Source organism: Aquarana catesbeiana, linkage group LG03 (assembly GCF_042186555.1).
Source record: "Aquarana catesbeiana isolate 2022-GZ linkage group LG03, ASM4218655v1, whole genome shotgun sequence".
NCBI lineage: Eukaryota > Metazoa > Chordata > Amphibia > Anura > Ranidae > Aquarana > Aquarana catesbeiana.
Genome location: NC_133326.1, coordinates 732145289 through 732173094, shown reverse-complemented (window position 1 = coordinate 732173094; position 27806 = coordinate 732145289). Strand labels below are relative to the sequence as shown.

The 27806-nt window shown below is 43.6% G+C and overlaps 1 protein-coding gene across 2 annotated transcripts; it reads left to right on the top strand.

The window, feature by feature from the left end:
- Window positions 1–1495: 1495 nt before the first annotated feature.
- LOC141133832 (activated CDC42 kinase 1-like) lies at window positions 1496–27673 on the top strand. Of its 2 annotated transcripts, none has more exons than XM_073623400.1 (12): window positions 1496–1734; window positions 13206–13547; window positions 13639–13791; window positions 15972–16249; window positions 16400–16526; window positions 16888–17034; window positions 18196–18290; window positions 19525–19689; window positions 19765–19841; window positions 20042–20445; window positions 21676–21771; window positions 24499–27673. In XM_073623400.1, the coding sequence occupies exons 2-12, from the start codon at window positions 13206–13208 to the stop codon at window positions 24619–24621; spliced, it is 2007 nt and encodes a 668-aa protein (XP_073479501.1). In that variant the 5' UTR covers window positions 1496–1734; the 3' UTR covers window positions 24622–27673. The 2 variants fall into 2 exon arrangements, with proteins under 2 accessions (XP_073479501.1, XP_073479500.1); XM_073623399.1 differs by having other exon boundaries at window positions 1496–1738.
- Window positions 27674–27806: the final 133 nt, after the last annotated feature.

The following is a 27806-nucleotide window of genomic DNA, read 5'->3' as shown; positions in this document are numbered from 1 at the left end:
ACAAAGATAGTAGGTAAGAGTACAATGATAGTAGACGGAGATAGTAGGTAATAGTACAATGATAGTAGATGGATATAGTAGGTAAGGTAACAATGATAGTAGACAGAGATAGTAGGTAAGGGTACAATGATAGTGGACAGAGATAGTAGGTAAGGGTACAATGATAGTAGACAGAGATAGTAGGTAAGGGTACAATGATAGTAGACAGCGATAGTAGGTAATGGTACAATGATAGTAGACAGATATAGTAAGTAAGGGTACAATGATAGTAGACAGAGATAGTAGGTAAGGGTACAATGATAGTAGACAGAGATAGTAAGTAAGGGTACAATGATAGTAGACAGAGATAGTAGGTAAGGGTACAATGATAGTAGACAGGGATAGTAGGTAAGGGTACAATGATAGTAGACAGCGATAGTAGGTAAGGGTACAATAATAGTAGACAGGGATAGTAGGTAAGGGTACAATGATAGTAGACAGAGATAGTAGGTAAGGGTACAATGATAGTAGACAGATATAGTAGGTAAGGGTACAATGATAGTAGACAGAGATAGTAGGTAAGGGTACAATGATAGTAGACAGAGATAGTAGGTAAGAGTACAATAATAGTAGACGGATATATAGTAGGTAAGGGTACAATGATAGTAGACAGAGATAGTAGGTAAGAGTACAATGATAGTAGACAGAGATAGTAGGTAAGGGTACAATGATAGTAGACAGAGATAGTAGGTAAGGGTACAATGATAGTAGACAGCGATAGTAGGTAAGGGTACAATGATAGTAGACAGATATAGTAGGTAAGGGTACAAAGATAGTAGACAGAGATAGTAGGTAAGAGTACAATAATAGTAGACGGATATAGTAGGTAAGGGTACAATGATAGTAGACAGGGATAGTAGGTAAGGATACAATGATAGTAGACAGATATAGTAGATAAGGGTACAATGAAAGTAGACAGAGATAGTAGGTAAGGATACAATGATAGTAGACAGAGATAGTAGATAAGGGTACAATGATAGTAGACAGAGATAGTAGGTAAGGGTACAATGATAGTAGACAGATATAGTAGATAAGGGTACAATGATAGTAGACAGAGATAGTAGATAAGAGTACAATGATAGTAGACAGGGATAGTAGGTAAGGGTACAATGATAGTAGACAGAGATAGTAGGTAAGGGTACAATGATAGTAGACAGATATAGTAGATAAGGGTACAATGATAGTAGACAGAGATAGTAGATAAGAGTACAATGATAGTAGACAGAGATAGTAGGTAAGGATACAATGATAGTAGACAGGGATAGTAGGTAAGGGTACAATGACGGAAGACAGAGATATTGTAATAGGTAAGGGTATAATGATATGTAGAAGGAAATCACGGAAGTTAGAGATAGTAGGTGATAAATGATAGCAAACATATATTAGTGCAGAATGCTAAATGCAGAACCCAGATTCCGCCTCTCTCCCTCGTCACCCCTCCCTTCCATATAAAGAGGAGTTGTATCAGCCAGCAGTCATATCACACCTCTACTACCTGCAGCTGCTACATCCCTACTCACACTGCTCTCACCTGTACCCGCAGCTCATCATCAGTCTCACAAGTTTTCCCTGGATAGAGAGGACATTGTTCATATCAGATACCGAGGCACTGAGAAGAACTCATGTAACCTTGGAGGAGCTGAAAGAAAACCAGGACACCTTCTGTCGTTTCTTTGAATCTAGACCTTCTGGATTGTAGGTTTGTGTTTTCATTTAGACAAAGTAGTGTCAAAATTACTATGGACTGTCCGTTTTGGAGCTTCTTGTTCAGCATATCACCTTGTTTTTTTTTTGTTTAAGACCAAGTTCACACTGGCATTAAGAGCAGGCGTTTGAGAGGAGTTTGACAGGCGTTTGAAATGCCTGTGCACACGATATACTAGACAGCACGTAGTGCTGTTCACACTAAGCCCCAGCGACACGTTGCTTCAAAATTGAAGCCTCGCGTCGAGTCAGGAGACGTTTGGAGCCTTTTTACGCCTCCCATTGAAGTCTTTGGTAACGCTCCGCTTACTGACATGTTCTGCACACATGGGGAACTGCACCAAATCCTTTAACAATATTACTGTATGCGGTCTCTTACTATTTCCCTCCATTATCTCCCCTATCATAGAAGTTACACTTGTAGAGCGGTAGACATTGGGCGAAGACTTTGAACTTGGGCAGCACGGATGTTAACATCAACTGGTGCCAAGCCAGTCATTTCTGGGTCTTTAAAAAATTAGAAACAATGGCTTACGTACATACTGTATAACTGAACTCAACTCTCTTAGGACTCATGGGTGAAAGCCACCTGGTCCAGGTGCTTTATTCAAATTTTTTTGTTGTTTCTGGAACATATACGTGGTGAGCCATTGAGCCATGGAGGTTCCTTGTCTTAATACCGTTCCCATATTGTACATCAGCACCACCACCCTCCCTTTGTAGCTCTATATTGGTGTTATAGAACAGTGGTCATCAACTCCTGTCCTCAGGGCCCACTAACAGGCCAGGTTTGCAAGATAACTAAGATACATGACAGGTGATTTTGTTTTCTGCTCAGTGATTGAAGCATTTTAGTCTGCATCTCCCCCAAGGTAATACATAAAACCTGGCCTGTTTGTGGGCCCTGAGGACCAGAGTTGATGACCACTGTTATAGAACACGTGAGTCCTATGGACATGTGAGGAATAAAAAACACCAGCTCACTCCTTCCATTATATTCATTCTCATAAATGTCCCTTGCTCACTTCCGTCTGTCCTCCCCCACCTGCTTAGAAAACTGATGAACGTTGCCCTAGAACCTTTCCGATATGAGGCACATTATTGAATAAAATTGTGTGATTCTCCAGACACACCTACCTGGGGAAAATCAGGTGAAGGAAACATTTGCAAATCCTTCAGTTCTCCTGATGTGTTCATCGCTGCTTTGTTGTATTCTGTCTTGTTGGTAAAAGGTGGTCTCAGGGGCTTTTTGGTTCCATGAGTCCATGGGTGGGCTACATCTCCTTCCCAAGTCTTCTAGGACTTTCCTAGTAGAAGAATGGTCTTGGAGTGGTTGGGATAACTCTATGTCGGGGAGGGGGGGAATCAATTTGGAGGTCCAGACTGTGAGTGGGGCATTGCTTGCTGGAGTCAAGGAGAAGACGGTTAGCCGTCATTGGCCCTGTAGGATCTGGAAACCGTCATATTTTTTTTGGTTTGGAAAAAACACTTCCACCAGTGTTGGAGATGTCATAATTAAGAATAATTACGTTTTAATATATCTGTATTCTTAGTGATGATCGACTATTATATGGATTAGTATTTAGCCATTTAATTTAGTATAATCCCTTTTACTCAGAGAGAAGAACAAAATTGAATATCGGTACTATTTGTTAATGTCAGCGTACTCATCAAAATCCATAATGTCCTATATGTTCTGTTTGATTAAACATGTTTGTGAAAATACATAAAATTTAACTAGAAAAGACCTTGCTGACAAAATATATACTATATTACCAAAAGTATTGGGACGCCTGCCTTTAGGTGCACATGAACTTTAATGGTTAATTCCAGTCCAAATCATTTGGTGGAGTAGGGATTGTGGTGTGGGGGTTGTTTTTCAGGGGCTGGGCTTGGCGGGAACTCTTAAGAAAAAGTTTTAGTCTTTAACCCCTTCCATACCGCGCAAATTCCAGCACTTCTCTCCTACATGTAAAAAAATCACCATTTTTTTTTTTGCTAGAAAATTACTTTAGAACCCCCAAACATTAAATATATATATTTTTTTAGCAGACACCCTAAGGAATAAAATGGCGGTCATTGCAACTTTTTATGTCACGCGGTATTTGCGCAGTCATTTTTCAAACGCGTTTTTTTGGGGGAAAAAAAAACATTTTCATGAATAAAAAAACAAAACAGTGATGTCACATCTTTTGTGACAGATGATGTTAGGCCTAATAAATACATACCTCACACGTCGCGATTTAAAATTGCGCACACTGGTGGTATGGCGCCAAACTTTGGTACTTAAAATCTCCATAGGCGACAGGTTGCATGTTTTGATTTACAGAGGAGGTCTAGGGATAGAAATATTGCTCTTGCTCTAATGTTCACAGTGATACCTCACAAGTGTGGTTTAAACTTCGTTTACATATGCGAGCGCGACGTACATATGCGTTTTCTTCTGCATGCGAGCTCGCGGGGACGGGGGCGCTTACATTTTTTTAATTTTATTTTTAATTGTTAATCTATTTAATGTCTTATGTCACACGACCGGACTTTCCGTCAGAATAGACTCCGACGGTCTTTCCGACAGGGTTTCGCTGAAACAGACTTACCTACACACGATCACACCAAAGTCCGATCGTTTAGAACGTGATGATGTTTGACGGGACTAGAAAAAGGAAGTTCGATAGCCAATAGCTGCCCTTGCGTCGTTTTTGGTCCGTCGGAACGATTTGAAACATGTTCTATTTCTAGGTCCGTCAGAATTTTAGAAAGAAAAAGTCAGATGAAGCCCACACACGATTGGAATGTCCGACGGAATGATTCCGTCGGACCTTTTCTGCCGGAATGTCTGGTCGTGTGTACGCGGCATTACACTTCTAAACTTTCCCTTTTAAATACAATTTTGTAGATCACTTTTATTCCTATTACAAGGGATATAAACATCCCCTGTAATAGGAATAATGCATGACAGGTCCTCTTTATGGAGAGATGTGGGGTCTATAAGACCTCATATCTGTCCTCCAGGCTGGAAAGCATCAGACCACAAAAAAAAAAAAAAAAGGAACGATCTGATGCTTTCCAGCCGAGTCCCCGGCTCTGTTTACTTCCGGCGGCCCGGACGTGATGTCATAACATCGCCTTCCACCTGGGCCTCCGAGAGTCATAGAGATTGCCGGGGACCATCTGTCCCTTGGTTTTCTCTATGACTTCCCTCCGGCGCCGGCGGATTCCTTCTCAGGGTCACCGATCGCACGGGAGAGTCAGGAGAAGCACCGGAGGGAGGCGGGGGGGGGCGACTTCCCCTCCCGTCGCCAGTAAGAACGATTAAGCGACTGAACTGCCGCTCTGATCATTCTTATGATGAATGAAAAAGGGTTTCTGATAAAGAAAACTATAGAGGGTGTGCCACATCCCAAATGTACCAAGAAAGAGAAAAAAGCCCCCTAGGGTGGGACTTTTGAAGGCACTACCACATAAACATTGAGAAGTAGTAGAAAAAATATTGAACATTTATTAGAAAACGTATATAAAATATTGCACATGGTCATGGATACCATGGATAGGGCAGCACAGTGGTCTAGTGGTTAGCACTTTCACCTAGCAGCAATAGGGTTGCTGGTTCAAATCTGGACCACAATACTATCTGCCTGGAGTTTGCATGTTCTCCCTGTGCCTGTGTGGGTTTCCTCCGGGTACTCTGGTTTCCTCCCACACTCCAAAGACATGCTGGTAGGTTAATTAGATCCTGTCGAAAAAATTGGCCAAATATGTGTATGTGTTTGTAAGCGTGTCGGGACCCCATGGGGCAAAGGACCGCGCTATACCGCAGATGGACACCGGCGGCAAAAGCACCCTGAGGCGATTCAGTTCGCATAGGTAGCGCTATACAAGTCATTCATTCATTCATGGATACTGTGTGTACAAAAATGCAAAGAAAGTTATAACTTCCTGAACTCGACGCGTTTCAGAGATGGATGCTGTATCCTTCATCAGGGATCTTCACAGAAAATATAATATTGATAAAATTAAAATGCAAAATGATCGACAATGATTGAGCCCTTCCAAATAATACTGGATAAACATACACAGAATACTGAGGGTATTGAAAATAACTACACCGTAGTCATTTAATGCTAATGTCTATGATGTAAGTTTTTCAAGAGAACTCTCTGCATTTGTTAGATTTGGAAATGCTGTTTTAAGATCGGGAAGGGAAAAGAATCGCGATTTTCGATTCTAAACAATTAATCGTGCAGCTCTACTTACCCACATTGGCACACATTGTTTGTCGTTAATTTTGGATTGCCTGCCATGTATGTCATGTAAACAAGAGTATAAATCTCAAGGCTGGGATTGTAAGGACATGAGAGCCAAAGGAGCAGAGGCCACATCAGTGCCTGGTTAGGAGGTTGTAAACCACATTAAAAGGGTCATAAATCCTAGATTGTCATCACTCTATAAATAACAGCAGAACTTCTCTGGAAACCAACCAACCGTTCCTGTCTTGCTGCCACCTAGGCGCCAGCTCACACTAAGATGCCTGGCAGGAGTTTTACACAAACACAGAAGGGTGTGGGCCCAACGTAAAGCTTCCAACGAATTCTATTCACGGTATATGTTAAGTAGCCTTTTCCAACAGTGCCAATACAAATTAAACACTAATTACATTCCGACACTGCTTTATGGGCCTCCCATTCCAGCTGAGCCAGTTTATATGATGCACAACCTTTCCAAAATAACAAAAAAAAAAGGGTAGGAAGGAGTTTAGGTGTGGAAATACAAGTACAAACATGAAATTTCTTGATTAAAATTCATGATTGCAAAACACTTCATAAACATAATAGAACGCTTCAAGTTTAAAATAGGACAAGTGGGTTCCAACAAGTAGGGCAGGGACAAGGGTTGGGCAGGAGGGGAAGCTGCCCTGGGCGCAATCGCTTCTTGCAGGTATAGGGGCACCCTGTGCTGAGTTCCTTCTTTTACAAGGCTGACAGGTGTGGTGACAGCAGCATCACTATTCCTGTGAGCCCAGTGTGGGGAGCAGCGAGGAAAGAGCTGGGAGGAGATGAGGGTTGTGTTCTCCTAAGTTTGAACATTATGAACGGGAAGGGGGGGGGGGGGCACAGTTTGGCATGCTTGTCCTGGACTTTGGATAACCTTGTTCCGACACTGCCAATAAGAGTTGTTGACCATGGTAGACATAATCAATGAGATAACCAAATGAGTAAACAGTAAATTTGTCCATGCAAAACATTTCCTGGAACAAAGTCCACTTCTTCAAGGATGTATCTCATGTGGGAATTTGCGCTAATATTGTGTGAATATAGAACCATTATTATTATTATTATTAAGAACTGTCTAACTAACCCCCTGTTGCCAGGTATGATCTTATAGGTCCAAGAAATACAAGAGACCCAGGGGGGGTGTGAAATGATCCTTTCCATCAAGGGGAACACCACCTAACCCACCATTGTGTCCAAGAAGAAAGAAACCTCTTCATGGATGCAGTACTCCTTTGAACTCATTTGTCCTGTTTTAAATTTGAGGAGTTCTATTCCTTTTTTCCAAAGTCAGTTTATACGATACTTATCCCAAACCTCAAGAGAGCCAACACAGCAGTTGTTTTCAGTTATACCCCAACTCTGCACCGTGGGCCTTAGGGTTTCCCAGCTAAGCCACTTCGTACGAGATACAACCTTTCCCAAACATCAACAGAGCCCATACAACAAAACACCAATTTGTTTCCAATTATGCCCCAACTTTTCTCCATGGGTCCCGCATTCCGGCTAAGCCACGTCATATGACCAACCTTTCCCAAACATCAACAGACCCAACACCAATCAGTCACCCATTTTCAGTTATAAGCCAACTTTGTTGCATGGGCCCCACATTCTGGCTAAGCCACTTCATATGATATAAAAACATTTCCCCAAACATCAGCAGAGCCAACACAACAAAACACCAATTATTTTACAGTTATACCCTGTTACAGACCCAACTGGGATAGGGGCTTTTGGAGGTGACCAGGGGCTAGCTTTCTACCTACTGGTTATGGCCCATGGAAGAGACCAGGGATTTTGTCTGTTTCTCCCGATCACAGCATGGAAAAGAGTTTAGTTCAACCTCTAATTCCATAGAAGGAGCAGATCATTCTCGAATGATGGACAAAAATGTGATAAATGCTGAGAGCGAGGCTTGGATTAATTCTCTGAGTAAGGACAACAAAGCTTCCCTTCTGGATTGGATGGAAAGGTGTAATATGAATCTTGTACAGGTTCACGGTCAGAGGAAATAAGGTGGCCTGCAAACTGGGTTGGAGAAGCTTCACTTGGGACAAAAATATTTATCAACAATCTCCCCCAATAAATTTATGAAGATGAATTAATTCCACTTTATCAGACTGCTAGATCATTGTATTTGTTTTGTCTTTTGATGACTTGTCTAGTGGACAGATTACACAAGTGAAAACTAGTTAATAAGATTTGGACAGCCCTGGGTCTACTTTCTGTGGAACTGGTGCCGAACTGTCTGGGTGGGCACTAACCTGAGTCACCTAGGTTTGTCTAAGTGACTGTTAATTAGCTACTGTTTAATTACATTACTGTTTATGTTTATGTTGGCTGTTCATTAGATGTACCATTAGATGTACTGATGAGATTACTGTTAACAGTTTGTGTGGTTTAGGGTGTGATCCAGCTCTTTTTGTGTGGTATAAATTCTGTGTGAATTTACAATGAAGACAGTTCCAGTGTGCACTTAAGCTAGTGTTGTCTAGTACTTGGGTGCAATTCTCAGCTATAATATCCTGTTCCTGGTTCCAGAGTCGAGGGAGTTGTGTCTTGGCAGAAGCACCCAAGCAGGAGTCAGGCGGTCTGTTACATACCCCAACCCTGTTCCATGGACCCTCCGCATTCCAGCTAAGCCACTTCAAATGATACACAACCTTTCCCAGACATCAACAGAATCAACACAACAAAACACCAATTATTTTGAGTTATACCCCAACCTTGCTCCTTGAGCCCTGCATTCCAGCTAAGCCGCTCCAAAAGATACGTAACCTTTCCCAAACAATAGACTCAATACAACAAAACACCAATTATTTCCAGTTGTACCCCAACTCTGCTCTATAGGACCCGCATTCCGGCTAAATCACTTCATATTATACACAAGCTTTCCGAAACATCAACAGAATCAATACAACAAAACACCAATTATTTCCAGTTGTACCCCAACCTTGCTCCATGGGCCCTGCATTCCAGCTAAGACACTCCAAAAGATGCTCAACCTTTCCCAAACATCAATAGAATCAACGCAACAAACCCCAAAAAATTCTTCAAATATATTAATAGTAAAAAGGTCAGGTCTGAGCATGTAGGCCCTTTACAAAATAATCTAGAGTGGGTGGCTGGGGACAAGGAGAAGGCTAATTTATTAAATACTTTCTTCAGCTCTGTGTATACAAAAGAGCATGGGGAAGCTCATGTCCATAATGGGGGTGGTATTGACACAGCCCCCAATGATCCACAATGGCTCAAAAGGGATATGGTCCAGAAATATTTAGACAGAATAAAAGTGGATAAAGCACCTGGACCTGATGGCATCCACCCACGGATCCTAAAAGAATTGAGCTCTGTAATTTCAAAGCCATTGTATCTAATTTTTAGGGACTCATTAATGACAGGAATAGTACCACTGGATTGGCGCAGGGCGAACGTGGTGCCTATATTTAAAAAGGGATCAAAGTCTTTACCAAGTAACTATAGACCTGTTAGTTTAACTTCTATAGTCGGGAAGATACTGGAGCGTTTAATAAAAGACCACATAGACGAGTTCTTGCTGGAAAAAAACATTTTAAGCAACAGACAGCATGGGTTCATGAAAGACAGAAGTTGTCAGACAAACCTGATTTCTTTTTATGAAGAGGTAAGTAAAACCTTGGACAGAGGGGTGGCTGTGGACGTGGTATACTTGGATTTTGCAAAAGCGTTTGATACAGTTCCGCACACACGGCTCATGTGTAAGGTAAAATCTACAGGCTTGGAAATATCAGTTTGTAAATGGATAGAAAACTGGCTAAAAGACAGAATTCAGAGAGTCGTGGTTAATGATTCTTACTCTGAATGGTCTAAGGTTATCAATGGTGTACCCCAAGGTTCAGTGCTGGGACCCTTACTCTTTAATATCTTTATAAATTATATTGGGTCTGGGATCAAAAGTAACATTTCAGTCTTTGCAGATGACACCAAGCTATGCAGTGGAATAACGTCCTTACAGGATGTCTCCAATTTACAAGCCGACCTCAATGCTCTGTCTAATTGGGCGACTATGTGGCAGATGAGGTTTAATGTTGAGAAATGTAAAGTTCTGCACTTGGGGGCTAAGAATATGCATGCATCATACATTCTAGGGGGAGTACAACTGGGGGAATCCGTAGTGGAGAAGGATCTGGGGGTTTTGGTAGATCATAAGCTCAATAATAGCATGCAATGCCAAGCTGCGGTTTCCAAAGCGAGCAAAGTCCTTTCTTGTATTAGGAGAGGTATGGACTCCAGAGAGAGAGATATCATTTTGCCCCTGTTCAAATCATTAGTAAGACCTCATCTGGAATATGCCGTTCAGTTTTGGACACCAGTTCTCAAAAAGGATATCGGGGAACTGGAGAAAGTGCAGAGAAGGGCAACCAAACTGAAAAGAGGCATGGAGGAGCTCAGCTATGAGGAAAGATTAGAGGAACTGAATGTATTCACTCTTGAGAAGAGGAGAATAAGGGGGGATATGATCAACATGTTTAAATATATAAGGGGTCCATATAGTGAACTTGGTGTTGAGTTATTCACTTTACGGTCAACACAGAGGACAAGGGGGCACTCTTTACGACTGGAGGAAAAGAGATTTCATCTCCAAATACGGAAAGGTTTCTTCACAGTAAGAGCTGTGAAAATGTGGAATAGACTCCCTCCAGAGGTGGTTCTGGCCAGCTCAGTAGATTGCTTTAAGAAAGGCCTGGATACTTTCCTAAATGTACATAATATAACTGGGTACTGACATTTATAGGTAAAGTTGATCCAGGGATAATCCGATTGCCTCTCTGGGATCAGGAAGGAATTTTTTCCCCTGCTGTAGCAAATTGGAGCATGCTCTGCTGGGGTTTTTTGCCTTCCTCTGGATCAACTGTGGGTATAGTATTGGGTATATTGTTTTTTTTTTAATTTTTTTTTTTTATGGTTGGACTGGATGGACTTGTGTCTTTTTTCAAACTGACTAACTATGTAACTATGTGACTAACTATGTAACAAACCACTAATTATTTCCAGTTGTACCCCATGGATGGGCCAGTTTGGGGTGGAGGAACTGGACTGGCCTGCACAGAGTCCTGACCGCAACCCCTATAGAACACCTTTGGGATGAATTACAGTGAAAACTGTGAGCCAGGCCTTCTCATCCAACATCAGTGCCTGACCTCACAAATGTACTTCTGGAAGAATGGTCAAACATTCTCATAGACACACTCCTAAACCTTGTGGACAGGCTTCCCAGAAGAGTTGAAGCTGTTATAGCTGTAAAGCAGGGGTTTCACACTGGCGGCCCTCCAGCTGTTGCAAAACTACAAGTCCCATCATGAATCTGCCTGTGAGAGTCATGCTTATAACTGTCAGCCTTGCAATGCCTCATGGGACATGTAGTTTCACAACAGCTGGAGGGCCACCAGTTTGAGATCCCTGCTGTAAAGGGTAGGCCAACTCAATAATGAACCCTACGGACTAAGACTGGGATGCCATTAAAGTTCATGTGCTAGTAAAGGCAGGCGCCCCAATACTTTTGGTAATATAGTGTAAATGAATTTGGACTGAGAATTTACTTTTAATTAAACTATATTGTCAGAATGGGGACTGGACAATGGAGACAGGTTCTCCTCATAGTTCCGTTCTACAGAGAAGCAAAGTGATTTGGCAAAAACTGATTTAACCAACGTTGCAGCTCCTGATGTCACACACCGAGCTGTTTAGGTAAAACTTGATGACTAATGAGCGTCCTGATACCTAACTCTTATAACGAAACAAACTGATGGGACTTAGGTGTCCTTTGACTCTGAGGCTGAAAAGACAAAGTAAAGCTCAATAACGTGGCAAATACAAACACTTGATAAAAAAAGCAGTAATAACACATGACTGAAATTCTCATGTTCTTCAACAAGCATAATTGTGACCTGTTCTCTTTCATACCTTTCACCAACCAGGGCTTGGGCAGCCGAGTCCCATTTCCTCTAGGAAAAGCCCCAGCACACATACACATTTGTTGGAAAATATGACGGTGTGTGAAAGTGCGAGGCCCTGCCACTGTGTTCTTTTGGGTAGAAATGACACAGAATTTGCATGAAGGCTTAATGCGAAGCTCTAGCCTGGTTGTTATGAGTAGAGAGAGCTGAAGGCTCCAAAGTGTCTTGGTTGGGAAGGAACCTTCAAACCTGTGTCTGGGTTTTACTGGACGCCTGCAGCCTATGTGATTACACAGGTGTATAGGGTCGTTATAAGCCAGGTCTGATGAGAGCTTAGTTACTTGAATTCGGAGACCCTGCCTTTGTGTGAAGATAGTGATGTGCTCCAGTCAGTGGGGGATGACTTACTCGGGAAACGAGGCCCCATGTTGGGGGGACTTCTTGCCCACAGAACTAGGAAAGTCAGGACAGCTACACGGGTTCTGGGAGACTGGGAAAGCTGAGGTGACTAGTGAGTCCAGGGGGGCTGGAGTGATTCTAAGTTTCTGAGAAGTGTGAGAGAACCCAGGGTGCTGGGAAAATATGGAGGCCAAGAGTGGGCCTGTACAGTAAGGTGCTGTGATAAAAGGCTAAGTGAGCCTAAAGAACCAATGGTCTGGGAGACCAGTGCTTTTAGCACTGTAGCTAGGTGGGCTAGCATTTCTTTATTATTTATGGTAGCTGGAGAAGAACCCCTGTGTGGGCAACCAGTTTGAACTGAATTTTGTGTTGGACTTTGTGTTTCTATAAATGTTTGCCGCTGAGCCCCTAGTTAGAGTTCCTGTTTTACATGGACTCCCAGGTCACAGGTGTCACCTATATTGATCCCACCACATGGCCTGCAACACAAAGACCACACCACATGACCTACGCCACTTTTTAGCAACATCACTCATTGGTGTTTGTTGGTCATCCTCACTCACATCTTCCACTAATGTCTCTGCTCTTCACTACCAGTCCAGTGGTCAAATCCAACCATTCACTGATCTACCAATGTTATCTTTAAAAAACAAATGAATACACAGAACAATTAACATCACATAAGTAAACATATGCAGTACATGAAGCAGAATAGCACTTCGTACAAGAGTGTTTCAGGAGGCCACCATAATCCACACCATGCATCATTTCCACCCAAACTATGAAATTTATGAAAGTCGTAGCTGACAGCAACTCAGAAGAGACTAAACATTGCAATATTTTCTGTTTTTTTTCTTAGATGTTTGTAGTAAGAAGACAAGACATCCATACACCATTTCATCAAGACTCAATGAATTCCTCAACCTCTTCCCTGACTCCCTCTTTCCTATCACCCTTTTCCACATCCCCTCTTTCCACATCTTCCTCTACTATGTCACCTATTTCCACATTGTCCTCTGCCCCATCTCCTGCTTCCACACTACCCTCAATCTCCTTTTCACCAGCTTTTCCTCAGGGAGACAGTGACTGCTCTCTGAAGTGTCTGATCAATGACCAAGACCTGGACCTATCGGAGCGTCTGGGGGGCGGTTGCTTTGGGGTGGTCAGGAGAGCAGAATGGAAGATTCCCAATGGAAGTACAGTGAGTATTCCCTTCCTTTATCTTTTTTGTTTCTCTGAGTTCTCTGCCCTCCTGTCATGTTCTGTCTCAATCATCTACTACATCTTTGCAGGTGAGTGTTGCTGTGAAAACCCTCCATGCGGATGCCGACTGTAACCCTGAAGTCCTTCAGGATTTCCTGCAGGAAGTGAATGCAATGTACGCCCTGGATCACCCACATCTCATCCGACTCTATGGCGTTGTTCTTACACAGCCAATGAAAATGGTGAGTGACTGGCACTTGCCTCACTGAGGTAACTGGGTGAGACTAAATGTCATCTACACAAGAGGGCAAAGTGGCAGAAGGGAGCACCTCCTTCTGCAGGGTGACACAGAAGAAGGCTACAGTATCTGACAAAAGTAAGTACACCCCTCACATTTTTGTAAATGTTTTATTATACCTTTTCATGTGACAACACTGAAGAAATGACACTTGTCTACAATGTAAAGTAGTGAGTGTACAGCTTGTATAACAGTGTAAATTTGTTGTCCCCTCAAAATAACTCAACACACGGCCATTAATGTCTAAACCGCTGGCAACAAAAGTGAGTACACCCCTAAGTGAAAATGTCCAAATTGGGCCCAATCAGCCACCCCCCCCCCCGTGTCAAGTGACTCGTTAGTGTTACAAGATCTCAGGTGTGAATGGGGAGCAGATGTGTTAAATTTGGTTTTATCGCTCTCACTCTCTTACTGAGCCCTGGAAATTGAACATGGCACCTCATGGCAAAGAACTCTCTGGGGATCTGAAAAAAATAATTGTTGCACTACATAAAGATGGCCTAGGCTATAAGAAGATTGCCAAGACCCTGAAACTGAGCTGCAGCACGGTGGCCAAGACAATACAGTTGTTTAACGGTACAGGTTCCACTCAGGTCAGGCCTCGTCATGGTTACATAGTTACATAGTAGGTGAGGTTGAAAAAAGACACAAGTCCATCAAGTCCAACCTATGTGTGTGATTATATGTCAGTATTACATTGTATATCCCTGTATGTTGCGGTCATTCAGGTGCTTATCTAATAGTTTCTTGAAGCTATCAATGCTCCCTGCTGAGACCACCACCTGTGGAAGGGAATTCCACATCCTTCATCCATCACTCTTTTCTTCTAATTTGAATGAGTGGCCACGAGTCTTGTTAAACTCTCTTCTGCGAAAAAGTTTTATTTCTATTGTAGGGTCACCAGTACGGTATTTGTATGGTTGACCAAAGAAGTTGAGTGCACATGCTGAGCGTCATATCCAGAGGTTGTCTTTGGGAAATAGACATGTGGGTGCTGCCAGCATTGCTGCAGAGGTTGAAGGGGTGGGGGGTCAGCCTGTCAGTGCTCAGACCATACGCTGCACACTGCATCAAACTGGTCTGCATGGCTGTCGTCCTAGAAGGAAGCCTCTTCTAAAGATGATGCACAAGAAAGGCTGCAGTTTGCTAAAGACAAGCAGACTAAGGAGATGGATTACTGGAATCATGTCCTGTGGTCTGATGAGAGCAAGATAAACTTATTTGGTTCAGATGGTGTCAAGCGTGTGTGATGGCAATCAGGCGAGGAGTACAAACACAAGTGTGTCTTGTCTACAGTCAAGCATGGTGGTGGGAGTGTCATGGTCTGGGGCTACATGAGTGCTGCCAGCACTGGGGAGCTACAGATCATTGAGGGAACCATGAATGCCAACATGTACTGTGATATACTGAAGCAGAGCATGATCCCCTCCTTTCAGAGACTGGACCGCAGGGCAGTATTCCAACATGATAACAACCCCAAACACACCTTCAAGACGACCACTGCCTTGCTAAAGAAGCTGAGGGTAAAGGTGATGGACTGGTCAAACTATAAATATAAATATCTCAAGACCTAAACCCTATTGAGCATCTGTGGGGCATCCTCAAACAGAAGGTGTAGGAGGGCAAGGTCTCTAACATCCACCAGCTCTGTGATGTCGTCATGGAGGAGGGGAAGAGGACTCCAGTGACAACTTGTGAAGCTCTGGTGAACTCCAGGCCCAAGAAGGTTAAGGCAGTGCTGGAAAATAATGGTGGCCACACAAAATATTGACACTTTGGCCCCAATTTGGACATTTTCACTTAGGGGTGTACTGACTTTTGTTGCCAGCGGTTTAGACATTAATGGTCTCAACATTAGTGTGTTGAGTTATTTTTAGGGGACAGCAAATTTACAGTTATACAAGCTGTACACTCACTACTTTACATTGTAGCAAAGTGTAATTTTTTCAGTGTTGTCACATGAAAAGATATTATAGAATATTTACAAAAATGTGAGGGGTGTACTCACTTCTGTGAGATACTGTATGAGTCTGTGTTATGATATGTTATGATATATTTATGTTAGGGGTATGATATGTATAACATTAAAATAAAGACCTTTTGTCTTTCTTTCTTGTATCTCAGGTTACAGAGTTGGCACCTCTTGGATCCTTACTCGATCATCTGCACTCTTATAACGGCGTGTATTCTCTGCAGCTCTTGTGGTCATATTCCATCCAGATTGCCTCTGGGATGAGCTACCTTGAGACCCATAATTTCATCCACAGGGACCTGGCAACTCGGAATGTATTGGTAGTCAGTGAAAAAGTGGTAAAGATTGGGGATTTTGGATTGACAAGGATACTGCGAACAGATGATGAACATTACACCATGTCTCCTCACCGAAAGATACCCTTTGCATGGTAAGGGTGGAATTCAGCACATTTTTGGGTCATAGAATGAAGGATCTATCCTTCATTGTAAGGAGTAAGATGCTAACCAAATCTAAGGTTGGGTTATGTTTGGAAAGTCTTAACCACTAAAGACTCCATTATTTTCCCCCTGTGTTGTAGGTGTGCACCAGAGAGCTTGAAGTTTGGCACGTTTTCACACCCAAGTGATGTCTGGATGTTCGGGGTCACCATGTGGGAGATGTTTACTTATGGACAGGACCCATGGCTTGGCCTGAATGGGAGACAGGTAATGTATAGATCCTGTAGAGCAGTACTCTCCATATTCTTTTGCTTGCCTTCATTCAACCCTTGGGGCACTATTCCTCTTACTGACACCAACAGTGAGACATAATCCCATTCACTGACAGCATTAGGACTAGTCCTTCCACTAATGCCATTGATAGGTCTTTATTCTTTCTCCTGCTGACCACAAGTGCTATGTAATTTTTTTTACTCCCACTGATTAGCAAGCCTGGGACACTGTATACTCCTACAGAATCTGGCCCCACTAAAGTCTAAAGGACAATAAACTGAGCCTTTGTTTAGAAAGTTTGTCGATCAATTACCTTCCTCTGTCCTGAGATTTGTAACTGTATCCATTTCATCAGATTTTAGCTGCAATTGAAAGAGAGGCTGAGCGGCTGGAGTGCCCCGATGACTGTCCTCCTGCTTTGTACAATGTGATGATGAAATGTTGGGCGTACATACCGAAAGAGAGGCCAAATTTTGCCTCTCTCATCAGCCTTCTTCAAGAGGTAAGTGATCTGACAATTGTATCAAAGAGATCTATCTCACATATTGTCTTCTAATTATGATAGGACTGTCTCAAATATTGTCCTCTAGAGTGCCTTGTAATGGATCCAGGAGGAGCCTCTTTTTGGATTCAGGACATCCATCTCTGATATTGCCCTCTACCCTAATGTGCAAGGGACTGGGAAGACTGTGGGCAGGTGCAGTCCATATTCCCCAATGTAGGTGGCACTCGACCGAAGCGGCAATGCAGAAGGGGAAGGAAGTTGTAAGGAACTTGGTTCCTCTATGATTTCCTGCGGTCACCAGAGGAACAGCTGTCCGATTAGACGTTGTTGCCCCTCATGAAGTCCGCGGCCATCTTGGGCGGCAGGAGAGCTTATTTTAGCCCCTGAACCCCTGATTTGGTGCACTAACTGAGAGTGGTTAGTGTAGGGAGAGATTCCAGAGGAGTAAGGAAAGCGCTAAGAATACGCCACCTCACCTTGGAAGCCTCCCAGTTGGGTCGGACCGGCCAGTATTCCTGCTCCTCATTATATCAGCATTGTTTCAAGGGACTGAATCACTGCTACTGACTCTGTAAGTGACCTCCATGGTTGTGGTCACCTGCCAGTCAATTTAGTTTATCCTCTGTGTGTTCTCTGCCGCTGGCGCGCCACTCTGCACCCAACTCACAAGACTATTGCCATTTTTGCCCTCTACTCCTATCTTTCATGGGTTTTGGAGGTCTGTCATCAACTTTGACCTCCACTTTTATATAAATGAATGTAGGACATCTATCTCCTATATCGCCATCTAATTTGGTCTGTAATGGATCTCTAAAATACACCCAGGAGATCTATCTTTGATGTTTCTGTAAAACCAATCTCAAATGAGTCTGGGGTATTTCTAATCTATTTCTCTGTTCTAATTTTGGAGGTACATCTATCTCAATATTAACCTTTATTCTTTAATAATTTCAGGAAGTCTATCACCAGTATTTCCCTATACTCTGATTTTTGGAAAGAGACTTTCTACTAAACATGATAATGTGTGATGTTTCTTACTATAAAGTCTCAGTTACTGTAATTTCCTTGGTGCTGCGCTTTGATACTACTCCTTCCTTACTCATTATATGACCTCACTTGATAGTTCTTTATTAAATATAAATTTTCTTCCTTTTGCAGTTGAAACCACTAGAGGTACGGGTTCATCAGGAAGTTAACAATTCCTCCTGTCTCCCCCTGGATGCTGGGGATGTTGTCACTGTCATTAATGCTGGGTAAGGAAATTATTATTTGTTCTCTGTGTCCACTTGCCTCAATCCCCCATTCATCTCCCATAATACATCGCTCATAACTGGTCATCATTCATCTTCTACAATGAATGAATATTTCCTTGCTGATTATTCTTTATGCATCCATTGTTCACTATCTTCCATTTATCTCCACTATCTATGATCTGTGTGCTTGATCTGGAGAAGGTCATGGTGGCAGCAGACCAATTGGCATTAGGCTTCCATTTATGTTGCAACTTTTCCCTGTGGGGTTTCTTCCCAGGCCACCTGGGAGATATGATCTGGGGCCTGGTGTCACGTACCTGGTAGGAGATTGATATGACAAGGTTAGCCTCTCTTATATCTCCCACACTGGCCCCACTGAGAGTGGGACAGAGAGTACCAAGGCACAGGAGGACACACGAGTGCCAGCAGTTGTTAATAGGAGAACTTGTAGCTGGAGTAGGGGATTCTGGGCAGAAGGTGGACCATCAGTACAGGAACCGTATCTGTGTTTAGGAAACCAGCAAAGATTAAAGGGGCAATCCACTTGTGCTGCAGGTTCAGGATGCGTAGCTTGTAAGAACTCTCAGTGAAGTGCAGAGCAGGTGCAGTGTACAGCCAGGTGAACACTCGAGCAGGAACGACAGCCAGGATTGGAGATAGAAGTGTGGTCACAGAAATAACCAGGGTCATCAACAGGTGGGCCGCGAGGTACCAAATCAAAAGCAGAGCCGAAGTCAGGAACAGAGCTGGGGTCAAGAATTAAGTGACAAATCAGAAGCAGGATCCAAGATCAGGTCAGGTGCAAGTCGGGTCAGCAACAAGGGAAACACACAGGAAGAACGCAAAATGCAGGCAACAGCTGAAAGACCAATTAGCAGTTAGGTATGAGCAGAACGATCCTTAAATAGCCCATCTGGCGCCAGCATGCACTGTGTGCACACGCACCAGTGCACATTCCTGCGCGCTTTCGGGTGCCTGGTCACTATTCTGCTAATGATTCCGCATGCATGCGCATTTCTGAGAACTGAACATCTGGTAAGCATTCTCTGACACCTGGACTTCTCCATGTTTAAGATGCCCAAGACTGTTCCAGCTTTAGCTTCCCAGGTGGCAACTGTATAAGAAAAACAACCCAGGCAGATGCTACTTTCCAAGAAAATTAATTTTAATTTGTACTAGTACTTATATGTTCCTTGTATTGCTGGAAAAGACCTTTGTAAATCTCTTCCCACAGGTTAGACACTAAGCTCTGGAGAGTGCAGAATCAGCGGACTCTTAGGATTGGAGCTTTACCCACTGCCGTCATCTATTCAGAGGACTTTGACAATGCCTGTAACTCTTTACACTTGTCCAATAGTCTGGAGAAGCTTTCTCTTAGGAATGATGACTCACATAAAGAGTAAGTCTCTTGCCACCCCTGAGTAAATTAAGTAATGGTACTTCTCACATACTCATGAGTTCTTGTTTCTTTCAGCATGAGAGCCATAGCAAAGGAGGATCAAAGAAGATGCGTTCATGATCCTGTTAGAGAGAGATTGCTGCGTCAACGACGTAAGTGTCTCCATGTGGTGAGCATTAACACACCTCACCCTTTCTTTTCTTTTAACCCTTTTCATTCTCCTTGCCTTATCTTCCTCACGTCTAATACATTTTCATCTTCAAAGCTTCATCATTAATTGTGTTTATTTTTGTCTGTTTCTCCAATTCTTCTCATGTCTTTTCTCTTACATTCATCTGAATTGCCTCCTCAGGTATGTCTAGAAGTCTGGAGAAATTCCCTGACTTTGATACAAAGGACAAGCCTCATAGCCAGCCCTCATCTAAGCCCTGCAGATTGGAAATTAATTGCACAGCAGCATCGCCCCAAAAACTGTTTTTAAGAACACTGAGTGACCATCACCCACGGCATTTGGTGGACAATCAGCGTCGCCCAACTCCTCCCAAAACAACATCCTCCAAGGATGGGTTTCTGGCTGTGCCCACCATGAATTGCCCCAGTCGGTCCTTGAGCTTCAATAAGAAAGATAAATTTCCATCCAACCCAAACTTGGGTCCCAAAGAAACTGTGATTGTCCCTGAACTGCCACGTGAATGTTCATCTCGAAGATGCAGCAAGAGGATGACACACAGAGAACTGCTGAAAAAGATCAGAGAGGTGAGGACACTGAGTGGTCTAGAGGTTATTAAAACACTTTTGCAAGCATTTTGGATTTAGAGTAGGAAGGGAGTTGGTTGATGGGAATGAAAGTTTATTAGCTTCTCCTGATGCCCCGTTGCCAATCTCTAGCTCCAGTGATTCCCCGTAGTCTTCAGTCTGGCACAAAGAGGGACGGGAGGGGATCAAAACCAGGAAATTCTGTGTGTGGGACCTTAAATGAGGCAGATTGTGGAAAGAAGGACAGCCAGATGGAGCTGAGGAGCAGCCCTACTCTCCTCAGCCAATCTACATGAAGTAGGCCCTTGGGGATTGTGGCTTCCTTTTTAAATGCAACACCATTTGGGAGTAGGGATGGGCTTTATGTTCGGGTCAAACATGAGTTTGACTCGAACATTGGCTGTTCGCCCGTTCGCCGAATAGCGAACAATTTGGGGTGTTCGCGGCAAATTCGAAATCTGAGGAACACCCTTTAAAAGTTTAAATATTAAAGGTTATTATGCAAGTTATTGTCATAAAAAGTGTTTGGGGACCCGGGTCCTGCCCCAGGGGACATGTATCCATGCAAAAAAAAGTTTTAAAAATGGCCGTTTTTTCAGGAGCAGTGATTTTAATAATGCTTAAAGTGAAACAATAAAAGTGTAATATTCCTTTAAAACACCAAACCAAAATTTTTTATAAAAATGCGTGGGGGTCCCCCCAAATTCCATACCAGGCCCTTCAGGCATAGGGAAGTCCCTGTGCTTCAGAGGGGGGTCACTAGGGAACAACATGTGGCCCCGCCCTCAGCTATAAAAGAACTGTCAGAAGAACAGAAGTGTCACACAGCGGGAGACTCCCATTGAGGCGGATCGAGGACGAAGCGGGGAAGAAGAAGCCAAGGAATAGTCCCTTTTGATGTTGACATTTGCTGATCCACAGTCAGGCTGGCTAAAATGTTCCTCTGAGAGTGCAATACGTTATCAGGATGTAGATTCCTTTATAGGGCCCCAAACACAGCCCCTTTACCGGTTCACTTCCATGCTCACAGATCCATAAATAATCCATCCAATGAAATATGTAGAGGCATCAGATCAACAGTAAAGTGAATTTAGTTTACCACTGACTCAAAACTGCAGCCTCCACGTTCCTTTCATGGTGGGTACACCTTAACATAAACAATTCATTTTACAGGCACCACTGGAATCCTGGATACACAGTATAATGTCTATAATGTCTATTTTTCTGCAGGTGGAGGATCAGATCCATGGCGTGACACCAGAGAAGTGCCATGAAGCCCTGCGTTTCTTCGGAGGAGACGTGACACGGGCCGTCCAGCACTTAAAGGTGACAGTTTCCTAATAAACCAATAAACTGCTCATATCAGAGGTGAATGTAAATTGGGAGTCACCGACAAATGTCTCATCTTCATCCTTGGTGCTCGGCACATACTGTAGCTGTGTGATAACATCTTCGTGGGGCATAAAACCATTGTATGAATTACTGAGGTCAATTGTAGCCAGGATGCCGGCACCATAACCTCTGGGACATGAGGGAGATCCACACCACACACAGCAGCACCCAAATGTCTATACAATATCACACGTGCTATTTAAAAGAGCCTTATTTTGAGTACCCAAAGATTGGAATCATCCGTGGCCTGAATAGTTTGGAGGTTTGAGTACAATCTTGAGAAATTATCCCCTGGTGGCCATGGAGGACCTTCTGAGGATACTAGTTCCCTGGCTGGCTATAATACGTTCTGCATTACTGACCTAGAACAAGCCTGGAGATCAGGAAAGGCTTTATCCCTTATCTGTATACTTGGTCCAGGTCAATGCCTCAGTCAGAACTCAAGCATATGGATCAGCATAACAGCCTGGCACTAGCATTTTCAAAATATGAGGTTAGCAATGGAAACTATTGGAAATATACCAAAAGGGGAGCAGAAGATCTGTAAAAGATAATTTGGGTTGTGGGTTGACACTTAAAGTGGTGTTCCGGACGAAATTATACTTTTTAAATAAAAATACCCCTATAATACACAAGCTTAATGTATTCTAGTAAAGTTAGTCTGTAAACTAAGGTCTGTTTTGTTAGTTTATAGCAGTAGTTTGTTATTTTATAAACTTACAGCAGGCCGTGGCCATCTTAAGTGTGGGCATCTGAAGCCAGACTGTATTTCTTCCTGGATCTCATCCTTGCAGATCTCACACATGCTCAGTGCAGCACAAGCAGTGTAATAGGTTTCAGGTCAGGTTTCCATAGCAACAGCAGTTTCAGAGGAAGTTGCCGCCCCTTTCCAGAAGGCATTGCAAACAGGAAATGATGCAATGGGCCGCGGCCAGGGAGGAGGAAGTGAAAAATGAATACAGCAGATATACAGTAGGTGCTGAGAAAAAAATGTTTAAAATATCCAATTCGTTTACAGTGCACAGTTTAGTGAGGGATGCTGAAGAGTTGTAAAAGTGGGTGGAACTCCACTTTAAGGCCTGCTGGCTGCTACACCCTTTCACCATACTGTGTAGACAAGATGTCTACAGATGTTGGTCAGAAGGTGAATATTGTCAGAAGGTGGGGTGGTCAGAAGGTGGGGTCAGGAGGTAGGGTCATCAGAACCTGGGGGTTGTCAGAAGATGTTGTGGTCAGAAGGTTGGATTGCTAGAAGGTGTGATGGTCAGAAGGTGGGTTTGGTCAGGAGGTAGGATCCTTAGAAGGTTAAGATGTCAGGAGGTAGGTTTGTCAGAAGTTCTTGTGGTCAGAGTGTGAGGTGGTCAGAAGGTGAGGTTGTCAGGAGGTAGGGTCATTAGAAGATGGGGTGGTCAGGAGGTAGGGTCATCAGAAGGTGGGGTAGTCAGAAGGTGGAGTGGTCAGAAGATAGGGATTGTCAGAGGGTGGGGTGATCAGAAGGTGAGTAGTCAGAAGGTGGGTAGTCCGAAGGTGGGGTTATCAGAAGCTTGGGTGGTCAAAAGGTGGGGTTGTTAGGAGGTAGGGTCGTCAGAAGGTGGTTAAGAGGTACAGTATGGTTGTCAGGAGGTAGGGTCATCAGAAGGGGGGGTGGTCAGAAGGTAGGGCCATCAGAAGGCGAGGTGGTCTGAAAGTGAAGTTGTCAGCAGATAGACATTTTCAGAGGGTGGGGTGGTCAAAAGGTAGGTAGACAGAAGGTGTGGTGGTCAAAAGGTAGGGTTGTCAGAAAGTAGGGTCGTCAGAAGGTACAGTGATCAGGAAGTAAGGTTGTCAGAAGGTGGGGAATGTCAGAAGATGGGTTTTTCAGAAGATAGGGATTGTCAGAGGGTTGGGTGGTCAGAAGGGGGGGTTGTCAGAAAGTGGGGATTGTCAGAAGGTGGAGTGGTCTGAAGGTCGGGAAATCAGAAGGTGGGGTTGTCAGGAGGTAGGGTCGCCAAAGGATGGGGGTGTCAGAAGGTGTGGTGGTCAGAAGGTAGGGATTATCAGATGGTGGGGTGGTCAGAAAGTGGGGGAGTCTGAAGGTGGGGTTATCATAAGGTGGGGATTGTCAGAAGGTGGAGGAGTAAGAAGGTGGGGTTATCAGAAGGTAGGGTGGTCACAAGGTCAGGGTGGTCAGAAGAAGGGAGGATCATTCATTAGGTAGGGATTTCAGCAGTTAGGGTGCTCAGAAGGTAGGTGTGCCAGAAGGTTTGGTTGTCTGGAGGTGGGGTTGTCAGCAGGTGGGGTGGTCAGAAGGTGGGGTTGTCAGGAGGTACGGATGCCAAAAGGTGAGGCTGTCATAAGAATTCAAATTGGAGTCATCTTAAATTTTCGAATACAGTGGGACTGATAGAACAAGTTGGAGGGAATTGTCAACTTTGTCATGGGGAATAGAGGTGTAAACATTATTTAAAGCCCTGGTTCCTTTTTCAGGATACATCCCACAGGAGACATCCATTGCATTTTGATCAGCTGGCTTACTATGCCTATTTCATGGATTTAGGATTTATGCAGCATCATGATCATGTTTTTGTAAAATAAACTACTTGAGAGTACATTGGTAGAATTGACCTACATTTCCCAATGTGAGGCTCTTTTGTCATGCAGTTCTTTCTTCTCTCTCTTCAGGTGGTCCATCTGTACAACATGAGCCGGTACAGTAAGGAGGAGTGCCGCCGCATCCTGGAGAACGTCAACTGGAACCAGGAAGCGGCTTCAAACTATGCCCTGAGACATAGGAACCCTCACTAATGGGACTGAATGAAGGTTCTCCCCTTCTTGCAGAGCTATTCGGGATTCCTGATTGCCTAGAGGGGTGTCGAGGAACATGGCTCTACATATTTGGATTTTCAATCACAGTTCTGACTCTACACACAGAGGACGTCTTAAACTGGTGTACAGGTAGAGATGGTAGAAGCTTCTGGGTGCACTGATTGACTTTTCTTCTGAATCCTGAGCCTAGCATGTTCTCAGCATCCCATCTGCCATTAAATTTACTTCTGAGATCCCAGCAGAACTGAGTGCTGGTAATGGAGAAATTTCACTGGAGGAATTTCTCTGGCTAAACAGTTTATTAAAATAGGGCAGCAACATGCTAAATGTACTGCCTCTGCATCATCTGAAGGATGTGTCCAAAACGAGAAGGACCAGACTGTGTTTTCTGGTGTCCAACTTGGAATTGGCATGTGCTAGTGTTCAAAATGATGTCACATTTATTGGTGGTGCTCTTGCATTAGGACAACACTGATGGATCATCGATGGTCAGCTACCACAGAGGGGTTTCCAGTCATAGAATGCTTTACTGCACAAAAATCAACTGCCACTGCCATGTTGAGCTTGGTGTGACACTAAGACCCAGCAGGCGTTTTCAGAAAGAAGCTGTGAAGAGAACAAATACTTTGAACAATAATAATTTTATTTTACCACCCAGGGTTTTGGTTTGTTTCTGCTGTATGGATAGATAATATTAATGTATGTTATATAAAACTTTGCATATAGTTACATAGTTAGTAAGGTTGAATAAAGACACTAGTCCATCCAGTTCAACCTGAGTGAGCACCCCCATCCCCGCACATTGCATCCCATCAAGATGCCCATCCACTATATTATTTTTTTTTTTATATATATATTTAAGGTACGCTTGTAGCGCCATCAATCTACACAGCACTCCGCACACACCCACTCCGGTCCCCACCCCCAAGGGGTCTGCAATCCAAGGTCCCCAACTCACACCCATACACCAGGGCCAATTTTTTTTTTTGGAGAGAAGCCAATAAACCTACCAGCATGTCTTTGCAGTGTGGGAGGAAACCGGAGTACCCGGAGGAAACCCACGCAGGCACAGGGAGAACATGCAAACTCCAGGCAGGTAGTGTCGTGGTTGGGATTTGAACCAGCGACCCTATTGCTGTGAGGCGAGAGTGCTAACCACTACACCACTGTGCTGCCATAAATGATTATTTAAAGGGAACTCGTCCAGGCCTGATAAGACGGGATGTGGGGGGCTAAGTGAGCGGTGCTGAGATGGCAATGCCAATAATGATATCCAACTCGGTGATCATGAGTAGTTGGAGCCCAACAAACCCGTAGACTGTACCATCAGTGACTGGGACTCATGGTGGCCACCATTGTGGGAAATTTTCTGGACATAGTCCTCCTCTCTCAAGGCAAGGTGTGTACAGTGTGTACAGTGCAATGTTTTACCTTGTAAAAATTCAGGAAATTCGCTGTACATTTTTTCTTACAAAGTTTCTGTTTATGATAAACAAGGTGGGATTGGTGACGATGGGTTAGGGTAGGGTGACATGACACCAGAAATTTAACATCAACTTTGACAAATTGTAATCTACAAAGGATCAAGATTTAGGAAAGGAGATCCGAGTCCAAGGCATAAATGCAACAGATGACATCTGGGTCTGGCAGTAATTCGGGACACTGACACATTTCTAATAGGTAATGATATAGGGGGCTCAGACACTTGGCCATAATAATAAGTGTAATTTCTACATTAGTGAATTGAATGTTCAACTAAGACATGCAAGCAGGTGCTTCCAAGGGGTTTACTGTGTTATGTATATTTTTGTATATGTTTTTGACTATTGTTCTAATTGCTTTGTTTGCATTCATTCGTTAGACTGTATATTGTAATATGAGTTAACTACACTGTTTTGTTATGTTGCCCTGCAGAGCCAGTACGTTCTGAGAAGCAAGGGCTAACACTGCTGGCTAGGTTTTCCCAGGCTTTTTAGGAGGTACCGCCCTCTGCAAGGGAAAATTGTTAAAAGGGAACTGCCTTTAGGGCAGGGGTTCAGTTCAGTTCTGCTCCATGATGGGAAGGGAATAGGAGCTGTTCCAGGATGTAATGGCTTTTTCTTCTGAACCCCCTCCCCCCCTTGTGGGAACCCAGTCAGGGGTTCCAGGGATATGGAATCGTGCCACTGCTAAATGGGCTAATGGACTCCAAAATGACTTTCTCATCTATCTGAGGTATGACCACCTCATAGGGCAGGGGCACCAGAAAACATCTAAGGGGAACAAAGAAGCCCTTTGTAGTAGGAAACTAAGGCCCGGAGCATTACCTAAGAGGTAACTCAGTGCAGGGCCGGCATGACAGCGGTTAATGGGGCTTGTATGGGCTTGGGTAAGGGGGTGGGTACAGCGAGCAGGGCTGGCAGTGCAGAGTGGAGGGGGAGGAGCCGGGAAGGAAGTGAGACGGAACGGAAGGGGAGGCGCAGTAACAACACGAGGAGAGAGAGTAAGGAACTTCCCCCCCCGCCCTCCCTATAATTTTAGTGGATATGGTGGGGGTATGCAGCAACCCACGTGGTTGGTTGCGGCAATTTGAGGGGCGCAAGGTCCTTTTTTGGGTCAGATGGGCACATCAAAAAGGCCTGGTGTAGGGACCCGTCTGAGGTACGGCTCCCAGTTGGTATATGGGTACCTGCTAGTTGTCTCCGAGTTGGGGGTTCCACGACTGGAGGCCTGAAAAGTGACTAGCAGGTACAGTTATGGGTTATGCCTATTGGGACCTTGTGCTCCATTTTTGTGATAAAACTGGATATATATTAACAAGGTTTATTGTGTTAATTATTATGTTAGTTATTTTATATTTGGTTAATAAAAAGGCTGCTATGGTAAATTTACCCCCATTTCAGTGTCACGTGGTCATTAGTGAGGAGTGGGGTTAATGGGATAGCAGGCCACAAGCCATAGTTAATGCCATAGTCAAGAGGTTTATGAACAATTGCCTGTATATTCTGTATATTTTAACAACTTTTTAGTAAAGAACTTTGTTGTTACATAACTTTGCCTGGTCTGAAGTCACTTCAGTATGACTGTAAAAGGGTGCATGTGTGCTTGCTGTATCCCAGAACAGGTTTTACAACCAGGGACCAGATGAGTTAAAGAAGATGCAGTGCAGAAGTCTTGCAGTGAAG

Bases quoted from the DNA above. Each gene is read 5' to 3' on its own strand.
- LOC141133832 (XM_073623400.1), top strand. From the start codon at position 13,206: ATGTTTGTAGTAAGAAGACAAGACATCCATACACCATTTCATCAAGAC. The intron at 16,527-16,887 runs GTAATGTATAGA...CCATTTCATCAG, and splicing joins TTGGCCTGAATGGGAGACAG to ATTTTAGCTGCAATTGAAAG. The intron at 17,035-18,195 runs GTAAGTGATCTG...TTCCTTTTGCAG, and splicing joins TCATCAGCCTTCTTCAAGAG to TTGAAACCACTAGAGGTACG.